The following is a 22,440-nucleotide window of genomic DNA, read 5'->3' on the forward strand; positions in this document are numbered from 1 at the left end:
AGACTGCACCTTCCATCAGGCTCTCTGTTCACTTAAAAAAGCATTATCCAGCAAAGTGCATATTCCAAAGGGGGAGTTCATTATCCACTCCAATGGCAGTGAGTGGCAGAGGCCATCACCATTACAATAAATGGCTTTTTGGTAAGATGACTCTATAATTTACTTGGTATTTAACACTGGCCAGGGGGGCTCATCTCTTTACATAAAATACATTAAGCAAAGCACCTTTGTGAACATCCCCCTGCGCTAAAGAGCTGTTACAACGAGGATGATTAGGAATAAACGTAACAGCAGAGGCTGCTGTCTCAAAATAGTTTGAGTCAGTGGCTGCACAGCAGAGGGGACTATGATGTGCACAGACGACCCATGTATTTGCAAGGGAACAGCTGGCTTGCTGCAGTTCACCCAGAGACGCTGGGCCTTTTCCAGCGCCAGAGCTTGGCAGCTGCTGGGGGGTAGCTTCCATCCCCTGGAGCACTTGGTGACTGCCCCTCACAGCCCCTCCACTCTGGTGGTTGTAGGGCACCTGTCTTGTTATGGGCACAGCCTAAAACTAATAGCAGGGCTGCGCAGAACAATATGTAACTCAGACACATGCAAGTGCCCTGGCAAATACTTAATGGATTGTTCCACCAGTTAACTCTCCAAGAAAGGAACTGAGAGCCAATTCAGTGCCTCCCAAATCACAGCTCTGTTAAAAAAAAAAATAAAATAACAGAGCACAGCTCTTCCTCTTGGCAGCTGTCCAGTTATTAATTTCAATGTATCAGCTGCATCTGAATGGGCTTGGGCTTCTGCCCACTACTTCTATTTATTTGTTTTCCATCCATCTCCACTAAAATTAAAACTCAAAACCGTCTAGAGAGAATGGAAAACAAACATGCTGAACCAGTATTGCTGCCCACATACAACTGGCAGAAATCACTGCACTTCTTCCTCCTCTGCAGTGAGGTAAGATCTACTTCTTAAGACTCTCTGGGCCTCTTGCCTAAAAAACAGCGCAGGCAGCTACAGCACTAGCTGCAGCCTTGAGTTCTCCTTGCTTTCTGGGCACATCAGTAGCAGCAGCCTTCAGCCCTTGACTGTAGGTTTTTATTGTGTACCGGGTCACAGTGACTGCAGAGGCCCTGTGCTGGAGATCTTTCTGGATTAAACAGCATCTGCATGGTTTAAGACAACAGAGCTGATGGTCCAGATGGTCACACTGAGGCCACAATCCCAGTTTGGACTGCACCCATGTTACAATGCACTGCATTGGCTGTGGAAAGAACAGCATGCTTTTAAAGGAAAACACATATAATCCAAGAATATTGGCATTTTTTTCCTCCCCATGTTTTTTTCCTTGTTGCTATCAAGAGGCTGGTGGAGGTTCCTCAGGCCAAGCTTTGCCTGTGCTAACTGGAGTTAGCTGTTCTACACTGCCGTAAGCACCCAGCCTGCCACCAGCACCACCTTGCTTGACTGCTTATTGGTGTCTTGGTTTGTTCTGAACCCATCTTTATCTCAAAGCACATCACCTGATAAAATGTTTTGCTATAAAAGCCCAGGCTTTTACAATGGTGTGATTCTTTACACATCCGAGTGTGAATAAGAACTGAAAAGCCAAAGGTTATGAACTTACTTTTAAAGTGATACAAATTACAAAATACCAATACTACAGTATTTAAATTCTATTTGCAACAGCACAATCAATGGGATCTAACTGTTGATGTACAGGAAGAGATTCTTAATAAGTAAAATGCACTAAAATAAGGCTTTGGTCTTTTTCAGTGCTTTGTCTTACAATTCAAGTGTTTTCCTTCCTTAAAAACACACGCAAGTGAATGCATAGTGCAAGGTATGGGTCTGGTTGAGTAAGAAATTCTTCTGCCTGTTACCTAAAAGGATTTCTTTCCACCAATAAACAGAGTTACCAGTTCTGCATTTAGGGCATCATCAGGAATGACATCGTCCTCCACAAACTCATCTCCAAGCTTCTTCCACCATGGCCAGTGAGTGTATTTCAGCATAGTGTTGTGGGATTGTCTTGCCTTGGTAGCTACTGGGATTGATCGACTCATAAAGACATCAAGATCTTTTTCTGTGGTCTCTGCTAACCCTGGAGCATCTGTAAGAACAAGGAGAACAGTTTTCTGTATTTTGTTTTTTATGCTGCGGTTTTATGAGTATTTCAAACAAAAAAAGAAGGAGCACTACCCTCCCACTTCCCACTGTCCTAGGTCACTCCTTTCCCCATGCTGGCATTACAATTTTATGGCTGCACGATAAACCTGATTGGAGAAGCAATCCAAATTAAGGCTAATCTGAAAAAAATAAATACATAATGGGGGAGTGAGAAGAAGGGGGGAAAGCAGGACTACCTCATTCAGGTGCAGCGGTGGCATCCACCAAAATGACTTCTTGTGAAACTATGACCTAACAGAAAGAGGATCTCCTGGTCGCTACTGCTGGATCAGCACTCCTGGCACAGGGTGACATCAGTGTAGTGTTTCCACCACTCTGGCACAGCAGCACTGCGTATTCCCTGCCTGGGGGACCCAGCACATTGTAAGAGCATGTTGCTGATTTGCCTGGTCAGGGAGCAATGAGCTACAGTGACACAGCACCTGACAGACAAAGTAATGGAATTCAGTAACTTGCTGAATTTTGTCCTGCTTGGGTGCTCTCTGGTGGCTGCAATTTGCTATTCTCGCTCTTTCACTCCAGGCTATTTGTCGGGAATTAAGATAGCACAATAGTGAATTCCATTTCAAATAAAGCCAGGCCAGAAAAAATGAAAACACGACTCGGAATTCATAGCTCAAAGATTTCCCTCTATCTGGAGGAGGTGAGAGTGCTTCAACCAGCAGCTTACTTACAACACAAGAAAACAGAACAGAGCAAAACAAATGTAGAGGAAGAGGTTGTATGACATCCCCTTCTTAGAAACTTTAATGCCTTTTACAGGGCCATTGCTCTTCCTGTGGACATATCAGACAGAGACTTCTAGCAGAGGAATAAGCTGCTCCTTGAAAAGCAGGTGTATATCCTTACCTATAACCTATAGCAACACCTGGATAATCTCTAACAAAGCCTGAATCTCAAGATAAGGCATATGGCAAAGGAAGAAAGGTATGTCAGTTTTGAAATGAGGCTTTACCACTGTTCCCTCTAATTTTCTCTCTAAATTAGTTTAATCCAAACAGTAATCAAAGCTATGACCAGAGCAGTCACATACTCATTAGCAGCTCCACATTGGTGTTGACCTGAGCCAGTAATGTCTCTCTCCGCTGTGCTGCTCTCTGATCCAGTCTGCTCCTCAACAGGAACTGTGCCAGCTTTTCCTGGGCCTGCATATGTAATTCTTTACTCATTTCTTCTGACATTTGGGAAGCCTGGAGGAAAATAACAGTTTTATTACCATTAGGAGCTGGTTATTTTAAATCTTTTGGGGGCAGAATAATGTCTAAACAAGGAACGCAAATGCTGTTCTTAATTGTTAACTTAATAATTTTGCTTCCTCTGCAGGTCTCTCCAAAACTATCCGTCATCAAGTATATAAATTTTCCAATTACAGTTTGCTTTGACCTTTTTTATTAGATTAATGGTCAAAATCCCCAATATCCTAGTACCTTGCTCTCAAACAAGCGGGTTAACACATGCATACCTCACATGGATTATCTTGATCAGAATTTATGAAGCTGAATATATTTTATCCCTACAGTATTTTATGTTGCATCATTAATGTGAATTATGAAATGACTAAGAAACAGACCGGATGCAATTTGATGTAGTCATCCACCTTCTGCTGCAAAGCTAGTCTCTGCTCATCAGTCAGTCCCTTGGGATCTTTCCAAGGAGAGAGAGGTCTCCTCCTTCTTTGTTTTTCCAAGAATTTACAAGCCTTTGTAAAGAACACGAGAATATGACAATCACAGACAGGCAGTCTGTCTTCTCGCTTTGTTTGTAATCAATCAGTGAAAGAAAAATGTTTCAGTACTGCATCTGTTAAAGCATAAATTTAGATATGATGCTAAAAAACAACATACAATGGTCAGCGGGAATACGAAATAGTAAGTAAGAACGCTCATAATAAATTAGTGACTCATCTGTAGTGTGGTGAAATTCCAACCTTAAGTTTCAAAGCAGCAGCTCTTACATTTTAGTTACAAGACTGTATCAGACTTTGTAACCTATGCAAGGTTTAACCCCTCTAACCAACTTGTGGCTCTAGACTATCATCCTCTGAATAATTTTTAATAAATTATGGTTACATTGACAATAAGAGAATAAACAGAGCTTTTTGAGGCAACGCAGTAATCCACTCAGTCCTACCTAATGTGAGAACAAAGTATATATACTTACTGCTCTCTGAATGACAACAGCTGCTTTATACTCCTTAAGAAATTGTCTCTGTTGATGAAAATTTCTTCTTGCTCTATAACCTCGCCAGAATCTCTGAATAGTTAATGCTGATTTCCCTTCCACTTCCTCCATGTACTTATTTACCTGACCTACAAATGTAACAAAAATCCAGTTATAAGACTGTGGGTTGGGATCTCTTAACAATTTGCATTTTTAATCCTCAAACTAGACAGTACCAAACAAAGCTTGGGTGCTATCAGTTAAAAACCCCTCTTCATCCAAGGTCCGCTAGCTGTGGGCCATGTCTCAGAGACTTGTAGCTGAAATGGGGCTTTGTAATACAAGAAAACTGGGTCTCCCTTTCTCCTGCACCATTTTGAAAGCAGCAGAGCTTGACCAGTAGTTACTGAGCCCTTGCAGAATTAGCATGTTCTCTGTCAGATAATTGGGCCAGGAGAAGAGACAGTAAGACTACAGTGCAAACAGACATGCAAGATTAGGAAATATTTGGGGAAACTGTTCTTAAGGAGACCCAGACAGCTTAATCTTCTGATATAGTTTAATATAAATCATACTGGCATGGATTATTTCCAGTAAGGCCAGCTGTCGTTCATGGAAGAGTCTCATGGCCCTCTGTCTCTGAAGTTGCATTTGCAGTTTTAGAGCCTCATCTTCCTTCTGTTTTTTTAAATGCTGCAGCTCCTGTTCCCGTTTAGCTCTGCAATACACAAATACATTAACAATTAGCTTAAGTCGTACATTTCTTAAAAGCATCTCTCTCTCTTTGTGTTAAATGGTCCCGCATCGAGGGAGGAAATCCACAAAATAATCTGCTGTTGGCCCAGCTGTTGGCTGCAGAACCACACCAAGCAACAAGAAATCACCTGCAAGCTAGCAAATTACCACACTATCTATAGCCATGAAAAATTCTGAGCCAGTCACTCAATCTGACATCAAATCAAAGGATATATTTTTACTTAGGATAAAGTTCTAAGGACCCTGAAGGGAACAATGCTCCATGTGGAACATTCACAGCCAGCATGAACTAGAACAACAGTTTTGATTCCATCATCTGGGGAAGAGGTAAAGCAACATTAGCCATCTACTCCAGTATGCACCTTTTCCAGCGCATCCATCAGCAGGCATGGCACCTGCTTCCCATAATACATACTATTATTTCTGTACCAACTGCAAGAGCAGATCAGGATGTTGGCTGTTAAGGCTCACTTTTTAAAATTTGAAGGGTTTTTTTTCTCCAGGAAATACAGAGTGACAGATTTTCTCCATCAATTTTTTTAACAGAATACTAGGGAAGAATTTTCTTGCAAATTCTTCTTGATCTGTACTAGTTGTTGTAATTTGATGTCAGGATGTTGCCCCGCTGTGCTTGGCATTGGAAAAGCCCCAGCAGACGTTTCACAGATAAGACAACTGAAAATTCTGTAACTGGCCCTGGAGTGTTTAAGCTAATAACAGGCTGTATATCGATTATATACACTAACATTAATATAGAAACTAATATATTAATACTAAATATACTGATGTATTGATAATAATAATTACTGAGACCACTTCGACATGGTCTCAGTGAAGCATGAGGAGCTGTGAGCTAGGACTCCCCCCCCCTTCACTACCCCTTCTCGTCCCAATGGACCTGACCTCATTAGCAGCTTAATGCTTGAGACTTTACGAGTTTACCCCACAATGAGGTAATGATGTGACTCCTTCTCTTCTATTGCAGCAAAATCACTTGCCCGCTCAGGACCTGAGTACACCCACTGGGCCTACAGCCGTGAGTTCTGCTCTCCTCTAGCACTTTTCCAGGGACAATGAAAGGAGCACCTTAAGCACCAGGAAAGAGAACAAATAGACAGAGCACAGGCATAAGGGGTGCCAGAAAGGGGAAAAAAAGGCCGTAGACTAGAACTAATGTCCAGCAATTTTGCTGCATGTCACATACCTTTAGACTCACAGTACTATTGAGTTATTTGTGTGTTTCCCATCGCTAGTATAGATTGAGTTGTAATTTTTCCACCAACCATACTTTCTCCTCAGTCTCCGCAGCTGGGTGGGAAAGATGGGATGGAAGCTGTTGCGTAAAAGAGATGCTCTGGATTTAAAGATCTGGCCCTAACTGATAAAACAGCCTCCACCATGATCTGAGAGACCATAATCCTTTTATGACAGTAATGCAGACTTGAAGCGTGCCCACACAACTGCCTACAGAGACAGATCATGATATATGTGATTACATCAGAATAGTCTCAAGGAAACTAGAGGTTTTTAGCCCACAGATTTCTGCAAATTAGAGCTGTAAATCTTTGCATTTTTAATCCAGGCAGGCACATATTATACTTCTAAGTGGAATGATGTCACAGGATCAAACAGAACTTTTGATGACATTTTCTTGATAATTCTCCCTAGAAATTTTTATCAGCTCCACTAGGTGGAAAACTACAAGAATGTTTCATGAACTTCTCAGATGTGCATCTGTGAAACTACCAATAGCGTCCGTCAAGTATTTAAATGTTTCTTTGATACTGATTCTTTCCCATGTAGTCTGCAAAACACATGTTCTTCTTCATTCTCTGTTCCTCCTAATGATAACACATATTTGTTTGCACAAGACCACACTGTGACAGGGAAATGCCTCTGAACAGTAGCAAAATACACACAGAATAAGATCCAAGCTTCCTTCAACAACAGTTCATGGCACAGATCAGCCTCCCTCTGATCATCTCTTTATATATATAATGGTTTGATTTTTGATACGATTAATACAAATTATTGCCGTTTTAACAGTTCTACAATTAGCTATGTAACAGTGAACTAACTTCAAGGAGAGATTACAGGCTTTAATATGCACCGAGGAGACATTTCTGAAACCACAGAGTTTCAGAAGTTTATAACTTGCAGAGTTTAAGATCTTCCGCTGCAGCTGCAGGTGAGCCAAGTTTGGAGTTTCAACCTCAGCAGTATTTAACCACACTTGTAAAATAAATCTGTGAATATAACCAAACCCTGACTGTTAAAAATTCAGAAGTCCTCTTTAAAGTTTTTCTGAAGTCATGCTTACAGTATTCCAAACACTTCTTTTCAGCATAACACTAACTGCAGCTTTGACCTACGCAGAAAAAAAAAACAACACTGGAGCTGTACAGTTACGATATTGTACTCAGTACATTAGCACTGACTGAGCCATGAACACACAACTGTAAGAATACATTTCCATTCCTCTCAATATTAAACAAACACATTCAAAAGTCCATTTAAATGACTCAAGGACTACTTAAGAGGCATGCACTAACGCTTACAATACTGAAAATATGACACAAGAAAGTCAAGTAGCTTGTTGATTGCCGATAGCTTCACCACCCTTTCCCTTCTGACTTCTGCTTTACCATGTTGTGTCTTAGCCCGTCATCCAAGTTTTCTGGGCTATGATTTTGGCTTGCAGGCTTGCAAGGTGCCTGATAAGGGCAGGAATATTGGCTCAAAGGGTATGGTGGAGTAAAAAGGAGTGACAAGGATGTCATTCTTGGTGTTTCAGCCAAGTTGGCCGTCAATAGACACACTGCTTCTCCCTGCAAATCTTCCAGAATTTAAAGATTACACCCTAGATAGTCTAATATCTTCTTAATACCAGTCTAGATGACAAATCATAACTGTCTGCTTTCTAACACCTTGATCATAATGCAACATGATTTGACTAATTGATTTCTAAGATCTAGTGTTGACATGGTAGGTCTCAACATGTGCAAAAAAAGGTTGAAAAAATCTGCTGTGGAGTCTGAACTTGATTTAGATCCCTTAACCTATGTTAAATTCACACTAAATTTCTCAAAAGAGTTAGCCTAACATGCTACCATTACTGCTGAAATCCTACTTCAAGTAAGACAAGCATTATTTACGTAGCTTCATTCTTCTGTGGTGCTCCAAGTCAGAGGATACTATTTCTAGGTCATTGAAGTGACTCCACTTCTGAGAGTCAATGATTTTAAATATTAATCATAGAATCATAAAATAGTTTGGGTTGGAAGGGACCTTTAAAGGTCATCTAGTCCAACCCCCCTGCCGTGGGCAGGGACATCTTCCACTAGATCAGGTTGCTCAGAGCCCCATCCAACCTGACCTTGAATGTTTCCAGGGATGGGGCATCCACCACCTCTCTGGGCAACCAGTTCCAGTGTGCAAGCACTACACTGAGCAAGCACTATGGTCCTTGGCTTCTGTAGCACTCTGGCATGGCAGATTAGAAACTCCAGGACAGCTCCACATTCAATTTATGGTGGAATTTTGTGTCAAGTTAACTGAACCAGTTAACTGTTCTACCACCAGTACATCATCTTCTACTGCTATTTAGTGCAATCCCATGCTACAGTGTGCCACACTTTTAGTTTTCCATATGCCATAAATTTTTACACTGAAAACATATAAAAGCATTATAGAAGTAAGTTTTTTCATGGAAAAGTTTGGCAGCTGGGAAAGGGACAGTTGGAGCTTTTGGCACGAGAAGTGGCAGTTTTGTACTGCTGTAAAAGCATATTGTTTGGATGTTTCTGCTAAAAGAATCTGTAGTGAAACAGCTCATATTGGCATTACATTACCTTTATGTTTCAGAAATAACAGCTGACTGGAAAAAGGCATCTTCAAGATGAAGGAGCTCTTGGTCAGCCCAAACTTATGCCCTTGGACCTGGAAACAAATTCTCAGGGAAGCTATTTCCAGGAAGGACAGGAAGCGAATGGGAATAGCCAGCATAGATTTATCACAAGCAAATCATGTTTGACCAGCCTGATTGCCTTCTGTGATGAGATGACTGGCTCTGTGGATGAGGGGAGAACAGTGGATGTCATTTTCCTTGACTTTATCAAGGCTGTCATCACAGTCTCCCATGCAGGGCAGGGCTGACACTCAGAGGAACCTCCACAAACACAGAAAATGCGTCAATAGAAAGCACATGAAGTTCAAATGGGAAGTTCTACATCTGGTACAAAATAACCTCATGAACCAGGACAGGTTGGGCACTGACTACCTGGACAGCAGCTCCAATGAAAAGGTTCCTGGTGGGTGACAAGTTGAACACAAGCCAGTAGCGTGCCCTTGCAGTAACAAAGGCTAGTTGCTTTGTGAGCTGCACTAGCAAAAGCAGAGGCAGCAGGTAAGGAAGATTATTATTTCGCTTTGCTCGGCACTTTTGAGGACACACCTGGAATATTGGCCACACTCTACTGGGCCCCCAGTAGAAGATAGATATTGACAAACTGAAGGGATAGAGACTGTTCAGATGGGGACAATTAGGGCTTGTCCCCATACAATGGAATGTATGATATACAAAGACAGGTGAAGAGATGGGTTTGCTTAGGCTAAAGGAAGGGTAATCTATTTTCTGTCTTCCGCTACCTAAAGGAAGGGAAGACAGAGTCAGACTCTTAGAGGTGCACAGAAGAAGGACAAGAGGCAGTGGTAAAGAGCTGCAACAAGGAAATTCCCACTGGCTGTAGTGGAAGAATTCTTCACAAGGCAAGTCATGCAGCACCGGGACAGGGACTAAGTGAGATGGTGGGATCTCCATCCGTGGAGACCTCCAGAACCGGATACAGCCCCGAGCAGCTGGATCCCATTTTGAGGCTGGCTCTACTTCAAGCAGGAGATTGGATTAGATGACCTAAATTTTTCCTGTGACTCTGTGACCTGAGAAAAACCAAACCAAACCAAACCTTATTAGATTCTTCTCTTTAGTGCTTTTTACAAAGCCATACTGTTTACCTGAAGCTTCTCTGTAAAGTGGTCACTGCTTGGGGTAGTTTTTTCAGCCTTTTCCTTGTCTGAAATCCCCTCCACATAGCCTGGATTATACAAGCTGCTTGATGCTGCCTCTGAAATTAATAAAGCAGTTGGTAGAATATTTTCCCTGCATATAAACCCACTTTATTACTGCTTGCATATTTGGAACAATCTCAACATTTGGCCAAAAAACATCAGTTTTCAGATGCATCAAAATTCAGTATTTGTAACAGCATGGGGAATTTAAGGTCCTATAAGACAGTTATTATCATGACACTTGTACTTGCTCCAAAGGCAGCTAATCTGATCATCTGGATTGATGCTCTCTGTGGTAAACAAATGAATCTACAGCACAAATATAAAATATATATATTAGCTGCATTAATCGATGTTAGAAATTTGTATTTAAAACACCTGAAGCACTTGGTATTTCAAATGGTGATTCAATCAAAATACCTACACTAGAGAGGACAGAGAGACAAGTTTGGAGAATTAGCAGCAGGAGAAATGTTACATTTGCAGTATGATCAGAAGTCACTGAAATGCAACAAACATGAAAAAAAAATCAATTCTATTCTTAAATGGATTTAAAAAAAAAAACAAAACAAAAAACAACACAAAACACCCTGCGCTGTTGAAGATGAAAGCAGGTCTCTACAAACATAACTCTGATTTCCTTTAAAGTATTGTCTCTGAGAAACCTGCATGTAGAATTTTGCTAAGTTCATAAAACACACATTGTCTCTTTTATTGGGAACACAGCCCAGAAGGTGTTCTTACTGAACATTTTCTCTATATGACTTAATTCTAATGTGAATGCTGCCTAGAATTCAGAGATCTAAATTTGTAACACTGATGTGAGAAAAGCAGATACAGTTATTTTTGTTTTGTAGTTAGCAAAACTAGTATTCCCCCCCCCCACGGTTGTATAGAAATCTATGGTGAATCTGCAACATAAAGTCAATCTCTTGAGTCACAGTCCCATACCTTAATCACTGGACAATTTCTTGTTGTCTTCAAAAATGATGGAGGGGAAAAAAGTTTAGTAAATAGGAAATTTAAAAATCCATTAATATAGTGAAAAAATAACACAGGCTTTGAAAAGCATCAACAAAGTGACAGAGTAAATCCATTTTAAACATATATAAATCACGTGTAACTAGAATTTCACATACAAAAGTCTCATTAAACTTCAGCACCTGCACTTCTCCTTTTCCATTGGATTGTTCCAAGTACAGCAGGTCCAAGAGTTGACTGAGATCCCTGTCAAATCCTTTGCCAGTCCACTGTTTACTTAAAAGCCCTTTTAATCCTAAGAGAGAGAGAAGCAGCATGTGATACCGCTAAGGTGGATTTTTCTTTTCAGTATTTCAAAATAACAATTTTCAAGTCAAAAAATCAAATCTGATTTGGAACACTAGAGCTGAACACCATCAATCATCTTTGAGTTTCAGTGTAGAATATTATCAATGAATATCTGGTGCTCCAACCATCACAGAAAAGTATTACACGGCAATTGTAATTTTGTATGTCCAAGTCACTATCTATGATGTCTACGTAACTGGCAGTTAAATCATCAATGTACTTTCACTGTCTTATCAGTAAGTCATTGTAAGGTATTAAAGGATGTAAAGCACCATGCAAGTGCTAGGTTTTATTAGCACCGCTTTCATATTTTTCATAATAAAATTTATTTATTTATAACTGGAATTCTTTGATGTCTTATCTGTATAGCATAATCTAACTGTGAGTACATGTGCATCCGATCCCTGAGACAAAATAGCTTTTTAGATTCGCAGCAGCTAAAAAGCACACTTGTGCTACCCCCACAACACACATACACACTCCCTGTGCTGCGCACGGGACACAAGTAGACAGCCACACATGCTTTTTAGCTTTGTATCAAAAAAATCCCAGAGCTTGAGAGTTCTGCAGAGAGTTGGAGGGAAAAGGAAGGAGGGCAGGAAGTAGGCGTGTTTGGATAGCCTCCTGAAGAACTGCAGATTCAAGTAACTTTTCCATCTTCAAATCATTGTCCATAAGCATATTCATACACTGGGCAACTCCAACACTCGTATATACTTACAGGATCTGGATACGGAGCCCAAAGTTCTTCATGCAAACAGAAACGGCACCTCTGTTCTATCACGCACCATTTTGGACAGACGATGATGGTTAAACACTTAAGGAGAGAGACAGGCAAGATTCCAAATGGAGTCAGTGGGTGCCCTAAGGCTGCCTGAGCTCTGCAAAAGCACGTAGTCTGGCTACAAAAGGCAGTTCCCTCACAGAAGTCCTGTGGGTCTGACGCAACCATCTACCAGTTTCTGTACAGACTACACAGCCATATGCACCTTTCAGCTACTGACAGGGAGTACCTCAAGTATGTCTCTCAGATGTGCCAACCCATGCAGACAAAAGGACCATGCCCTCCTGGAAACCTGATGTAAACACTGTGCTAGTCTTGGAGATGTGAGGTTCAGGTGATGTCCTCACCTCCGTCAGCCTGCCTTTACTGACAGAAAGCTTACACTGAAGTACCTCATACTGGCAACGACTCTGAGCCATTGTGAAGCCAAGTTAATTCAATGAGATGGCCAGATGGTGGAAATGCTGTAATACTTTCTTTGTTGCTGCTGTTCCTCAAACTATCTAAAGGATTCCAAAGCCTGAGTGAAAATTAACATAAGGACTCTAACTTAAAAAAAAAAAAAAAAAAAAAAAGAGGAAAAAAGGTATTTTTTTTCTTAGTGGAAACAGGAAACGTGTACAGAAAAGAGATGAAGAGTCTCTAAATGACTGTGGCATATTGTGATTCTAGAGCAAAATAAAACATAATCCTTTGATGGAGACTTGCACCTCTTCAGACAAGCCAGCATTCTACAGCTGGGATAATCAGACCATCACAGCAGCTTCACAAGAATCCGCAATGTGATACCAGCCTCAGGCATGTTATACTTAATTTCATACCAAAAGGAAGTCCTCCTCTCTCAGTTCTGCAGGCAAAAGGGTGGCAAAGCTGCCCCTCTGGTCCAGAAATTTATCTGGCTGGTACCGCCTAATAAGTGGTCAGTGTAAGTGTAAAAAAAGGGAATTGGACCTTTTTGTCTAGCATACCCACTTCTCACTGTCCTTGTCCCCAAAGGACTGAGGCTGCTCAGAAGTAGTTCTGACCATCAGTAACATCCAGAATATAAGAGACCTGGCAAACACCAAAGCCTCTTTCTTAGTCTCCATGGGCATGACAGAGGACAAAGGGGTTTCCTGGAGCTCCCTGCTAGGCTAGAGACAGAAACATTAGATGGGACACCTCATTAAATAATGAATAACATAGAGCAAACTATATGCATATTCAGCCTCCTCATCTAAAGGCATCAAGACAAAACGATAAACTCATTTCATCAATTCTTGGAAAGAGTTCATTCCAACCACTTGGATATCAAAAGACAGTCAGCTCCTCAGTTACAGAACAGCACCTATCAGATAAGCAGACCTGTAACACCCAGGGTCAGAAGTCGGCTTTAAGTAAAACTTTCATGCTTCTGGATTAGTGAGCCTTAGCAGACTGGCAGATGTCTGACACACGGCTCTTACTGTGGCAGTACAGGCACCCTGCTACTAGGATCTCTCAATATCCAACCTGCACAGGAAAAAAGATGCAGAACATCACATAGAAAGAAGTAAAGCCCATCAGGTTGGAAGCGACAAACAGCAGCTTTAAGTGACAAGTTGCCACATGCAGAGTCCTCAATACACAGAAGAAAATAAATCTAGGAAACAGAAAGAGGCGCGGCACCTTAAACTACAATGAAAATGAACAGAAGAGAATGAAAAAAACAACCAACACAGCACTGCAGTTTCCATCTGTATTGGACAGTTATTGAACCGAGATGGGAAACCTCCATCTTTGTATTTTTACAGTGAATGCAAGAGGAGGCCGAGTGATTGGTCCCATGCATGTTTACAAACCTTTGTAGCGAGCTGGGAGTAACTTCACAAGCTGCTTGCAAAATTTTGCCACCAACAGTAGCAGTTTTGTAGCAGCATTTCCTATGACAGGATTGGTGGTAGATGAAAGCTTATAAACAAGTTCATCCAAAACAGAATGAAGGGTCTCTTCATCAACCTGAAGCAAGACAGAACTTTAAAAAGAAGAAGGAAAAAAAAAAAGGCAGAGGGGAACAGAATTGAAGTGTTAATTACAAACTACGAGCTTTTTAACAGTGACTTATTTTTAGATGTCAGGTATTCAGCAAGCCAACATACCCAGACAGCTGGACCAGCAACCTAATCCAGGCAGTACTACTGTTTCAATCAACTGATTCCCATTCCCTCAATTTAACATGATAAAGAAAATAGCTATTTTTTCTATTTCTACAACAAAGACTAGGAAAAAAAAAACCCACAACAATTCTTGTATATGAAGAAGTTCTATTTTACCAAGCAGTAATGAACTGAGTTTTAAATTTAAAATTCAGAAAAATCAATGATATAAAAACAACTAACCTATTGACCCTCAAAATATTGTGTAAAACAGACATCATCATAACTGCTGTTTCAACATCATCTGTTATTAACAACTGCAGGAAGTGATCATTTTGCAGTACTGCAAAAAAACCAAAAACAAGCAAACAAGAAATCACACAATCAGAACCAGACTTGAAAATAATATAAAACAAATAAACTTCATTATGAAACATAAGCCATAGCAAATAAAACCAGATACTGTTTCTGGAACAAACTCCCTCTTTTATAATTTTTATACTTAAACTTACTGGAGTAAGTAAACTACTTCAACATCCAAAAAACATGTTGAGCCCTGTTTTTCTGCCTTTGGAAATCCCTCAGGCACTGGTGGTGCAATGGAATAAAAGCTTTAAAACCTTTTATGTTATACTAGTATCAGTTTCTTATCACAACAGTGGAATTATCACTGGGGCAACAATATCCGGAAAAGATAAGGACTTCAACCTTGACAGTTTGTTACACCAGGTTTATTTAATGCAAGTCCACTGATGTCATTAAAGCACCATCTTTTTTATTCCAGTATATCACTGTCTACATATTTAGTAATTTTTCTGGCCGTGTGTGTTTTTAGTTACATATCTTACGATCCTTAGGTTTTTGTTCTATATTAGAAACAAACCAAATTCTGCTTTTTAAAATCAGTGTGATTTAACATTGGTTTACTTGAAAGCTTATTTTGGTCCGAAGTGTATAGTGAAGTTTGTTAGATATTTGTAAAATTTCCTGGCATGGCAACAACTTCAGAAATCTGTTTTTAAGTCTATCCACTTTTCAGGGCTGGCAATGTATTCTGGTCAAATTTCTGCATATGTTATAAAATCATATCATAGAATCATAGAATGGTTTGGGTTGGAAGGGACCTTAAAGATCATCTAGTTCCAACCCCCCTGCCATGGGCAGGGACACCTTCCACTAGACCAGGTTGCTCAAAGCCCCGTCCAACCTGGCCTTGAACACTTCCAGGGATGGGGCATCCACAACTTCTCCGGGCAACCTGATCCAGTGCCTCACCACCCTCATAGTGAAGAATTTCTTCCTTGTATCTAATCTAAATCTATCCTCTTTCAGTTTAAAGCCATTCTCCCTTGTCCTATCACTACATGCCCTTGCTTTGTAAAAAGCTCCAGCTTTCTTGTCGGTCCCCTTCAGGTACTGGAAGGCTGCAACAAGGTCTCCCCGGAGCTTTCTCTTCTCCAGGCTGAACAACCCCAACTCTCTCAGCCTGTCTTCATAGGAGAGGTGCTCCAGCCCTCTGGTCATCTTCATGGCCCTCCTCTGGACTCACTCACTTACAGGTAAAAAGATCAACTGTATCTTATCAGAAAAAAAGTCTGATTTTTGTAAGCTGTAGTACTACAAAGGGAAACTACAGGAAAACACTTTCAGAGTTTGTCTCTGAAAGACTAGAAGGGGAACTCTTTAGTATTTCCCTTTAGTGGATCTTTTCCATTTTAGATATTGCTGTTTCTGTTGAGTGGACTACTTTAAGAGATTGATTTAACATCTACCCTGATTTAGAAAACTAGGTGGAGATTAGCTTAAGAGTGATTCTTGATACCTGTAGTTGCCATAAATAAATTATCAGCTGTTTTACGGGTTTACTTTTCCCTTACCGCACGCTGCTAGTTGAATATGCCCACCAAACAGCCAGCAGATGGCATCAGTTACTGTTTGGAACCAGTGTAAAAAATCTTGTTTTTCTTCATCCTAAACAAAAGAGAAGTAGGTAAAAGCATGTGTACGTATCTCCACTGAGGACTTCAGCTTGAGGTAGTGGGAAGGTTTGTATGCTTCAGGGATTTGGAGACCAAAACTCCATCAAATTCCCAAATGAGGCTGGTGAAACTGTAGGAACCAGTCAAAAAAAAAAACTTGATAGTCCTTCAAGGCCAGAGATCAATCAAGAAAATCTAAACATACTAAAAAAAAGCATCCATTCCTGAAAACATCGTAACAGGGAGAGAGAAGTCTTGTTTACTCCTTAAAAAATATTTGATAGCATAGGAGGGCCAAGAAGACAAATAGTAGCTCAGTACAAATGCATCATAGATTTAATCCACAAAGCGGGAAAGATATTATTTAAGCTTAGAGCACAGGAAAAAAAGGGTACAAAGTGGCCAAGGACACAGTTAAAATGGTTTCTAAAAACTGGCATGGTGAGGCTTCAGAAGCATCTCTTAGTTGCAGGTCTGGGAGCAAACACGAAACCACTATTAAGCTGAAGTTGGATCAGTTTGCCAAACAGACTATGTTATGTGCTTCCCTGTGATAACACTGGACTGGAAAAAAATCACCAGGAAGAATCCAGGTTTTAATATGTGAACGCACATACACACATGGTCTAGAGTCTGTATTCCAGGTGTGAGCCACAGGCCACTGGAAATCTAAAATCTTGGTGTGTGAACAGCAAAGGGGCTTTAGATAGTGCTGCACTGCTGACAAATGTTGTTATAAAGCACTTGGCCTGGTATCTCCCACATTAATTGAGCTTCCAGAAATGAAACTCTGGAAGGTCTTATTCCTAGATCTGTGCTGTAAGTCCTAGCCATCAGTCATGGTTTAACTTTGTATTTTGTACTTACTGACAATGAGAGATACAAAATCACAGTAATAAGTTAAGCTGTAATATCATCTGTTCTGTGTTTTGGCAATAGGTCAGTTTCTGAAAGCTATTTCAGTGCTTCCCTTGACTTCAAAGACTTGTGCAAAAAGCAAACGAGGGCATAATAAACTACTAATCTCCACTGGTAGAATGGGATTTCCAAAGTTCCACTGAGCAAGCACCAAGTCTGGGTGCCCAGTCACCTCCGAGACCACAAGTTTTAAAAGCCAAAGTACTAATTATAATGTAGACTGCATTTGCATTCAAAAGAAATCTCTGCCCACAAGCATGACTCAAGTAGCATGTAGGCTGAGACATAATAAGAAAGTGTGGGGGAAATTACATATTGCGGATAAGACCTGAGTCTCCTGGGATGTCATTCAGGAAGCTTCCCTCTTAAGCACTAAATGCACTTCTAAAGCAGTGAACTAAGAGAAAATACATTACTCTACTAATACTTTCTGAGAATTGATTGTGTTTGTGGTGTCCAGCAAAATACTCCGTAGGAAAACTTTGACTAAGTGCAAGAAGCCAGTGAGCCAAGAAATGAGATACTAAGGGGAAACGGGGATATTAAAAGAAACTATCAGAATCCATGAGGTTGGTTATTTAAATTATTCATGGGTTTCATTTGTTGAGTTTTTTTCTTTTGATTCTGGAACTCAGAAATCATGCATTCAAAAGCATGAGGGAACCTAGCTGGGCAAAACCCTTCTTCTCTGCAAAGAGGGAGAGAAATGTGAGAAAGTGTTCAAATCTGAAAATTCTACAAAGTCTGCCTTCAGGGTTCCCAACGTGCAGGTTCAGAAGCAGTGAGCATTTTTGGAATTTTTTGCCAATTTTGCGGCAGAAATTGTATGGCAAAACAAACTTCAACAAATCTGATTTAAAGTCTTAAGACTTCCTAAACCTTTTTTGTAAAGCTGAATAAAGCAGTGGGAACAGAGCCATTACAAAGACTGAACTAATTATATGCAAAGTTAAAAAGACACTACCGTGACTGGGATGCTGCCTTTTGTAAGGCTTTTTTTTCTATCATACTGCTCTAATTCTTCTATCCTACTTAGAATCGCGTTCCTTTCCCCTGTCTTTAAGACTTGCGAAAAGTAGTAGCCAAACTCTCTAAACAAACCTATGGTAACAAACTAGCTTTGCACACATAATGGACCAAATGCTCCACAATGACAGATTCCAGTTTCAAAGCTCCAAGGCATGAGAAAAAAGACTGTAATTTCTGGAAAATAAATTTTTGTAATACAGTGCCCCTAGAATAATATCCTACTTACACAATACGTAACCTTGGAAAGTTTACAGAGGTTCTCTGCTCTTTTAACTATGAAATTTAAATACCTTGATTGTTCGGATAAATCGTGCTTGCAAGCGTCTTCCCAAAAACAGCAGGTTGTCTATAGCTGAAGGAAGAAATTTCTTGTAAAATTCCTCAGGATCTTCTTTCACCTCTAGTCCTACACAACAATGACTCCAATGGGAAAAAAAAAAAAAAAGAAAAAAAAAATCAACCTGAATAGTTGAGGGCCTGTTTGAACAGCTTTGAATGAATGTCACGTCATCGGAGAAGAAATGCTTCACTGGCATGGGACAATTCAACACTGAACCACAGTTAACTGCTGTGACTGGCTCCAAGGTAGCTGCCTCAAAAGGAAGAGGAATCACTGGCAGGCTGGAGACAGCAAGTATATTGCTACTTCTTATAGCATGTCTCAGTTTAAAGCATTTCTCCTTTAGCTTCATAGGATCTATTCAGGCTCGTTCCACATGCTAGGGAAGGGCTCTGATGGTCAGAAAGATAAAAAAAAAAAAAAAAAGGCAAAACAGAAAGGTAGACAAAAACCTGATAAAGGAAACCTGATGAAGGGGGTGCAGATCAGGCAACAAAAATATGTATTAAAAAAAAAAATCACTTACCACAAAATCTTCAGCGAGTCTGTCTACAACTTTCCACTGAGGAATACATGTGGGCTAGAAATCAGTTCTTCAGATCTCAGTTTTATTATTTTACCCACCACAAACATGTCGGTCATTTCTGGAAGACTTTTTACAAGAAACTGCACGTTTTACAACTGGGAAGTTTTTCAGTTCTGTACTCTGCACTGATACTAGTGCAACAAAAGTCTTCCTAACCTTTTATGAATTTTGCTTTCTGACATCCTATCTAGGCTTTGTTAGCTTTTTGTGAATGCACACACCTAAAGCTTTGCTTACCAAAGCCCTTAGAAAGTAAATTCTAGGCATGAAGCTGAAATTCATCTAGTTACAAAAGGACATTTTCACAGCTAAAATAAATTTCAGTTTTCTCTGCAAACTGAAATAGCTTATAGGGGATGATTTAAGTATCACACAACTCTGGTGATAAATCTTGCATCTCTTAGTGAAATTCCTGGCATTAAAAATTCATACCGCAGATATGGCATAAATAAGAGATGGTTGCCTAATTGCTTCATGCCTTAGAATTTTGCTCCCTAGTTAAGCCAAAATCAAGTACAACGTGGGGAAAATTTAAAACTTATTATTTTTCCTGACACTGAAGATTGAGATTGGATCACTGGGGATTTTAGTTTAAAGTTGTCTCATTTACGAGCCATGAATTAAACTTAATTATGCCATTCTCACAATATCTCTACATCGAGCTATCTAGTCTGTATGAACTGTGTCCTCTATTATGTTTAAAATGTAAATAGATATTTAAAATAGGTATATTAAATAGATATTTAAACAGAGTCAAGCCAAGTTGTGAGTCAATCAGGCTGAAGATTTTTGCAAGATGAAATCTAAGTAAACAAACTTTTTAAAATAACTGCAATTCAAAATTAGCAATTACTGGGTAAGAACCGTGACACTGATGAGTGCTGTTCACAAAAAAAGGTAAAGCCAACACAAAAACTTTTCCCACTAAACAGTTTACCCAGCTCAGTGAAACACAATGCGAATGAATTAAACAGGACCGATTAGGCTATGCCTGACCCCTCTGCTCTTGACTGCTCCCTGCACTTTAACCCTGGCCTTTCCTGAACAACAAGCCTTGTTCTGGATGGGAGCCAACGTATTACAGCTTGAAAAGAAAAAGAGCAAGATGAAAGGCCAGAAAGAAAACAAGAAGAAAACTTCTTCGCAATTTTTTTTACCTTAGTATCTCTGCTAGCTGGGCAGCAGTAGCCCAGCCTCCACGCAGTTGAGAGTGGTCTTGTCTGAGGACCAGCATGCAGTACTGAGTAAGATCATAATCGTATATATCTTGCTTAATTTTTTTGGATTCTTCAGATCCCAAGGAAGCACTATTTAAAATTCCTGTGGGAAGAAAGCAGGAGAGAGACAAAGAGGAGCATAAGATTCTGATATGCAAGATTTTTTTTTCTTTTTCCAAAACATAAGAGGAATATGTGTGCACAGAGCCAGGATTAAGGTAATTCTAAAAGTGCTAACAACAGCATAAAATATTTTGTCAGCATTTTTCCCTCCTACAACTACAATCCATTTGTTAGATTATATGACAACTGGGAAGGATAGCTAAACTTAGGTTTCCATTTTTTCATTACACATTTAGTAGTAAAACATACATTACCTGGGATATAGCTCATTTGTATGATTTCCTAGGCCAGATAAAACCACAACCACTGTGAAACATATAGCTTCCTTATAATTACATCCCAATTTAGAACAGGACCTAACTTGTTTCTACTGTTTCCATGAGCAGTGGCTATGTGGCAAAAGAAAAGATGGGGAGTCACGCAGGAGCTCGTGATTGCATTTCTATGTTAAGACTTAAAAATTGAACACTGATGGCCACTCCGGCTCTCTACCCAAAAGCACTGGGAGAAATCATTTGACCAAGTGTAAGATCCTTGCCCACATCAGCAGGGGTCTTACAAACATGGTGACAGCTGAGAGGGAGAAAAGACTTCCTCTCCATTTGCTCCCCAGCTCCTCCTCCTTATTGTTGCCAAGCCAAATGCCACTCAATACCACTCTCAGGAAAAGCCATATAATCAACCTTACAGTTTCCAGCCCTGCCAGAAATATTCAGAAAAACCTTCTGTATTTAAGGAAGCAGAAGGACGAAGGGCTGCCCATACTTCACTACCTCATCCTTTTATTTTAGAAACGGTATTAATTACCCTTTAACTTCAGAAGTAGCAGAGGGATGTCCTGTTCTCTGCTCTCAGTGACCTGAGCAGCTAAGGCCAGTACCCGGGGGTCCACAGCTGCCAGGCCCGCACTGGGTGCGTTGGCCATAGGAAACAGAGAGAGGCCCGCAATACCATCGATTCAGGCCTCTTTCCCTTTTTAATTGTTTCGGTGTAGGCGTGGGGTCCTTACGCCACTACTTCCATCAAACCTCCAGCTCCTGCACCATCAGCTGGAAGCTCACGCTCTGCTCTGCGCCTCGGGCTGCAAGTCTCCCCCTAAGGAAGGAAACAAACATGGAGGAAGCCCCATCCACGCTCCCTCACGTCGCCTCTCGAGGCCGCGGGCAGCGGGACTGGCTCTGCCGGCAGCGCGGGGCTCCAGCAGGGCAGCCCGAAAGAGGCCCTACGGGGCGGGCAGCGTGAGAGGCCTCTCTGAGGGCCGCCAGCAGCACCTCAGCCGCGGGCGGGGGGGGAAGGGGCCGCGGAAGGGCGCTGCCCGCCGGCAGGGAGGCGAGGGGTAGGTGCCCTCTCCCACCAGAGTCACCTCAGTGCCCCCACGGCCTCCGCCAGTGGCGGTCCCGATGCCACGGAAGCCCCGGGACCGGGAACCCCACCTCAGGGACGCTCTGAGGGAAGCCCCTTCACCCCCCGCCCCAACCCCTCTCACCGCCGCGCGGGGGCTCCCCCACTTCGGGGCGGGGGGGGAAGTCGGAGACCGACCCCGCCGACTGCTAACCCGACCGCTCCCCCACACACCCCTCCCCATCACAGCTGTGTGGTCGCGGCCGCTCTTCACCAACCAGAGCTCTCCCCTGAAGGAGGAGGACGTCATTTGCATATCCGCGTGCGGGCTGGCGCTGCCGACAGTTCCACTCGTGGAAATCTACAGAGGGCCGCCTCGCCGCCCAATCCAAGCCCACGCTGCCCGTGACGCGCCGCCTGAAGGGGAGGGGCTCCGCCAGCAGCAACCTGTGGGAGCCCGGGTGGGCAGGGCCTACCCCGGCACGGGGGGCGCGTCCACCGTCCGTGGGGGCG

General features: G+C 41.4%; 1 protein-coding gene across 4 annotated transcripts; it reads right to left on the reverse strand.

The window, feature by feature from the left end:
* Window positions 1–1,601: 1,601 nt before the first annotated feature.
* On the reverse strand, window positions 1,602–22,298 carry IQCB1 (IQ motif containing B1). 4 transcript variants are annotated; one of them, XM_076342960.1, is made up of 14 exons: window positions 22,206–22,298; window positions 21,394–21,681; window positions 20,404–20,566; window positions 18,611–18,740; window positions 16,272–16,365; window positions 14,638–14,737; window positions 14,101–14,273; window positions 11,331–11,443; window positions 10,114–10,223; window positions 4,920–5,062; window positions 4,345–4,493; window positions 3,755–3,883; window positions 3,218–3,374; window positions 1,602–2,107 (listed from the first exon to the last, which is right to left on the reverse strand). In XM_076342960.1, exons 2-14 carry the CDS (start codon window positions 21,509–21,511, stop codon window positions 1,878–1,880), a joined length of 1,809 nt encoding a protein of 602 aa, XP_076199075.1. In that variant the 5' UTR covers window positions 21,512–21,681; window positions 22,206–22,298; the 3' UTR covers window positions 1,602–1,877. The 4 variants fall into 4 exon arrangements, with proteins under 4 accessions (XP_076199075.1, XP_076199076.1, XP_076199074.1 ...); XM_076342961.1 differs by lacking the exon at window positions 22,206–22,298 and adding an exon at window positions 22,175–22,195; XM_076342959.1 differs by lacking the exon at window positions 22,206–22,298 and adding an exon at window positions 22,073–22,124.
* Between the last annotated feature and the right edge of the window lie 142 nt (window positions 22,299–22,440).

Source organism: Aptenodytes patagonicus, chromosome 6 (genome assembly GCF_965638725.1).
Source record: "Aptenodytes patagonicus chromosome 6, bAptPat1.pri.cur, whole genome shotgun sequence".
NCBI lineage: Eukaryota > Metazoa > Chordata > Aves > Sphenisciformes > Spheniscidae > Aptenodytes > Aptenodytes patagonicus.